A 5,217-nucleotide genomic window follows, 5' to 3' on the forward strand; every position below is an offset into this window, starting at 1 on the left:
AGACAGATGGAGAGAGAGGGAGAGAGAGAGAGAAAAAGAGAGAGAGAGAGCGAGAAAGAGAGAGAGAGAGAGAGAGAGAAAGAGAGCGAGACAGAGAGAAAGCGTGTGTGTCGAGGGGGGATGAACTACGAACTCGAAGATAGACACGAGACGCGTACTGCTCACGACTGACATTTCAAACAAGCATTCCACGACGAGATACGCGTCGTCGTGGCGACGGGGCAGCCTGCTTCCGGCGTCTGCCGCACCCAGTAATCGAGAAATATTTTGATACGACGTGCCTCCGCGCGCGCGTGCCAATGTGGATGCCGCGCGCGTCGGAATGCGAAGCTACGAAACTGTCGATTAAATGGGAAATTTCTTCAGCTGGGAACGATTTCGCGTAGGGATCGCGTAGCCGTCGGCGTTTGCGAGAACGCGTGCATGTACGACTGAGCTAGAGGACTTACTGACGTTAGGTCAACGAGAAGGGAATGTATTGTGCTCCGAAGATAATATATGCATGCCGTAGTAGATAGGAGAAGGCGCGCGCGCGCGTGTTCTTTCTTGGAACGCGTCGTAAACTAGCGAATCGTTTTCGATCGAATTTTTTTCTTCGAAGGACCACAATTTTAACAAATCAAAATCAAATTGACTCGCTCTTTTTTTATGCATTCCGAATTCTTATTGTACGCGTGTAATATATTTATATTTACTAATTAGCCAATGAGCATCGATGAAATCAATGCATATCATGAAGTAGTCGCCATGGTAACAAGCCGAATGAACCTTGTTCACGAGGGATAGGGTGTGTATGCGGCCGGCTTATGTGGTTTCCTGGAGTGGAGCCCCAGCGGCACGGGGAAAGAAAGGGAAGGGAAGGGAGGAGGTCCCGCGTCATGAGGCGGTCCTACAATGATTGTGATGTTTATTCGTATATAGATGTTTCGTGGTGTGTACGCGTGTTTCGTGTTGTTCTGTGCCGCCAGGTGGCGCCAGCGTCTCGTGTGATGTAAACCTGAGCAGTAGGAGGGTGGCGCATCTATAGATATCCTACACTATACTACGCTATCCTATATATGTATATATATATATATACATATATGTGTGCGTGTATAGTATCATACGGAGGTTACCGCATTTTCGGGTCTCGGTTAAATAGGCGCATCGCTTAAATGACGCGTGTCTTTGAAAAACAATCCTCATGCGCGGTGACATTATGATCGGAAAAGAATCGGTGACTCCGCTCAATCGCTGACGTTTCCACGATCGCCGACCTGTCCCGATAGAGCGTGGACTCGCTCACTGTATGTGTGTGTGTGATACGTAGTAGTGTGTTGTATGCAATCAAGAGCGTATTAAGTATGATAATACTAAGAGTACGTAATGGAGATAGGTATGATCAAGAGTACGTAATGGAGATATCAAGAGTAATAATAGAGATATTATTCTGATTATCTCTAGATTCCTCTTTAGTATGTACTCTTGGTGACACTTGGTGACACTTGATGTACTCTTGGTGACACTTGATACGCTCTTGATGCTATCTGTGAGTGCGTGGGGTACGGTCGTAGGTGTGGGGCCGTGCCGTGGGATTGGTGTATACTGGTCCGTGTACGTGTAGACTCCGGTGGGGTGGGGGGGGGATTGGACATTGCAGGTCATTACATAGCATCTTTACATTCCTAGTTTATGCTCTCATGCATTCCGCTTACGTCGCGTCGCTAGAGCAACGGGCGTCTGGGAAGAGGCAGGGTGACGCGTCGCCAATGTGTCATGCGCGTGACCCCTGTGTCATGCGCGTGATCCCTGTGTCACGCGTGTCACCCCTGTGTCACGCGTGTCACCCCTGTGGCACGCGTGTCACCCCAGTGTCACGCGTGTCACCCCAGTGTCACGCGTGTCACCCCTGTGGCACGCATGTCACCCCAGTGTCACGCGTGTCACCCCAGTGTCACGCGTGTCACCCCTGTGTCACGTGTGTCACCCCAGTGTCACATGTTGCCCCCGTACGCGGGGTGACGGCACGAGTCGTCTGCTCTGCATTCTCAAAACCGACGACGGTACTTTTTTTCTACGAAATATTTACGTGAACGGGAGGGATGTCGTTCCCGTAGATTCTGATCATTCCGCCTTTTTGCCGAGAAACTCCAGTCTTTTATTTTTCGGTCGATTTTTCTGTACATAAAATTTTTTCTAAGTGGAATAGAGGCAGAGAGAGAGATAGATAGAGGACTAATGAACGCTGTTCTGTTGTTTCGTGAGAGCGTGGTCGCGAGGTCGCGCGATCGTTCCTCGCTCTCCTCTACTACTACTGTATACGCGCGCTCACTGCATTCCCTGTCATATCTTATATGCTGTCGTCGTGTGCGCGTGTGAATGATATCGCGTATCGTATCCTGATCAGGTGTGTGGCTTTTACATGAATCCAAAATACATAGATCGTACGTAATTACACGATTATTGTTGTCTGTTGTTTTCAGTGTTTTGGGCGTCACATGTTTATCAATTGCGTCTTGCGTGTGTGTGCGTGCGTGCGTGCGTGCGTGTGTGTGGGTGTGTGAGCGGGTGGGGTAGGCCTACATAAGTGTAGATCTAACACAGTAAAACATACAAGAAACAGAGTAAATGAGTGTTGATATCAAACATTGGGTAAAAAATGAACAGCTGGTAAACATACAAGAAACAGAATCGTGAATAGTTCCCATTTTAATGATAGAGTTGAGTCGTAGTTTTCCATTCGTTTTACTGTTCTATCGCTTAAAGAAGTCTAAGCTACGATAACATTTTATAAAAAAAGAGTTGTTTTTAAGTGATTTGAGAGGTGCTGAATTATTTCAGTGTTTACCACGTTGCTTGCAATGACTGTCACTAGATGTCTCTCGCACCTCAGTTCGTTTCTTGCGGTTGGTTCGTGTGAGTTGACGTAACATGACGTCATTATACGTCTAACAATGTCCATATTTTACATTTTTACATTAACACGTACGCACGTACGCACACACGCATACACGTACGCGTGCACGCACGCACGCGTGCACACACGCATACACATACGCGGGCACGTACGCGCGCATACACACACGCAACACATATACGCGGGCACGTACGCACGCATGCGCGCACATACACATACGCGGGCACGCACGCACACATACGCACACGCAACACATACGTTAGCACGCACGCACGCACGCATGCACACACGCATACACATACGCGGGCACGTACGCACGCATGCACACACACATTCACATACAAGCGCACATGGCTACACGACACGCACATGCACGCACTCCCGCACACACACGCGCGCACTTACATTCACAACACGCACGCACGCACGCACGCACGCGTGCATAAGTCGAGAGACTATAAGTAGATTTGAGAGAGACACGGTCCTATCTACCTTCGTACACATGTTTCAATCCGAGGCACGCGTGAGATAAGATGCCAGGCTATTGTATGTACATCTGCATCTAAATACAATAATGTAACCCAACAAGAGTAAGGTTTCCCCTACCCTACCACAAAGAGCTAAATAACAAGGAGCTAAATATAACAAGAAGAGGAAGCGCTGCCATATCTGGCCCAAATTTGGGTTCGGCAGAGACCCTAGAACAGATTAGGGTTCGATTGTCTCTGGGTTCGGTCTGCACAGCCGTTTCAGCTGATTATGGTCCATAGATGGCGCCCTTGAGGCGAAAAGCACACCTCCTCTCCTTGTTATATTTAGCTCCTTGCCCTACCCTACTCTCGTTGGGTTACATTATTGTATCTAATCTGCATCTACACCATAACACCGCATCTCCTAACGTAGTCACGTATAGGTGTCAGACCCGTGGCAACACGGCGCTACAGCGATATATCGATGTGATCTTGAGTCTATCAATAGTGATAGACTCCTGATGTGATCTTGAATACATCGATGATTATAATTATATCGATATACGTGCCTTAGTGACATCGATAGCAACGTCTCAATCGCACCTCGGAAACCCGGGATCGTTTCGGGTTTTCCCACGACCCGAGAACAGAGATTCCCGCTTATCTACGTTTTAACTAAAAAAAATAAAAGGTTCTTAAAGAGATTGTTTTTGCGATGAAAAAATAAACTGTGTTTCTGTCTCTCTCTCCTTCCTTACAGAGCTTTACTCTGGAAAGATGTACATTCACATAAAAGTCGTAGCGCGTGTATCTGCATAACTTTGTACACTTGTAACTTGTACACACACGCACACACACACGCACGTACGCATGTACGCGCACACACACACACACGCACACGCACGCACGCACGTGCGCGCCCACACACACACGCCCTACGATTTCTATCCATACAAGCTTAACAAACATCCGATTTCGCACCTTTTCATCCCAGAATCTACCTATCCGCCTGGACGAAATGACCGCGCCCATCTCTCTTGGATATTATTGCTAGGTCGGTCAAACTAGAGTAGCTTATATGCGTTTTTCACGCGAGAAATTGGAGACTTTGTTGCTGAACAGTGTTTTTAGAACGCGCCTATCGCAACGCTGATTGGCCGATAGATTCGCTCGTCAATTTACGTCCAGACGGATAGGTCGATTCGCGTACAATCGATTACCAATTAATAACGAATCAATAATTAATCTCATCCATGACGTCACGGCGTAGCGATGACGTCACGCCTATGCGTCGGAGAATCGCTTCTCGTCCAGTAGATCGACGTTCTGGAAGTGGAACTGCGGTCGTCTGCTCTCGACGACGGCGTCCATGTTGGCGAGTTTCTTCTGCGAGTCCGTCTGCAGCATGCTCGAGATCGTGTAGATGCTAGATGGCGCCACGTCCGACGCTGCGTCTGCAACACACGCGATCGATTACGTATACACACGATATCGTGACGTAGCGACGGATGGATCGGCACGAGGGGGCGCTGTGTCGATGGGTTGACACGAGGGGGCGCTGTCTGGGTAAATGGATGGACGAACGAGATAATTATATCTACAGCAAATCGCTGAATTTGTAAGAATGCGGGGTGGTTATTTTATCGCGGTGCTTTGGGTGTGAGAGGCGCCGTGATCTGCAGAGAATTAGCTAGTAGTACAATATAATATACACGCACACACACACGCGCGCATGCACACACACACGCACACGCACACGCACCCACCACACACACACACACACACACACACACACACACACACACACACACACACACACACACACACACGACACGACACGACACGACACAC

At 48.4% G+C, this 5,217-nt stretch overlaps 1 protein-coding gene across 1 annotated transcript in view; it reads right to left on the reverse strand.

The window, feature by feature from the left end:
* Positions 1-3,686: 3,686 nt before the first annotated feature.
* LOC106816008 overlaps positions 3,687-5,217 on the reverse strand; it is a 22,044-nt gene continuing 20,513 nt past the window's right edge. The window contains exon 2 of the mRNA XM_014820541.1: positions 3,687-4,820. Within this exon, the coding sequence (XP_014676027.1) occupies positions 4,651-4,820 (170 nt within the window). The 3' untranslated portion in view covers positions 3,687-4,650. The remainder of the gene's footprint in view (positions 4,821-5,217) is intronic.

This window comes from Priapulus caudatus, unplaced genomic scaffold (assembly GCF_000485595.1).
Source record: "Priapulus caudatus unplaced genomic scaffold, Priapulus_caudatus-5.0.1 Scaffold1260, whole genome shotgun sequence".
Taxonomy (NCBI): Eukaryota; Metazoa; Priapulida; class Priapulimorpha; order Priapulimorphida; family Priapulidae; genus Priapulus; species Priapulus caudatus.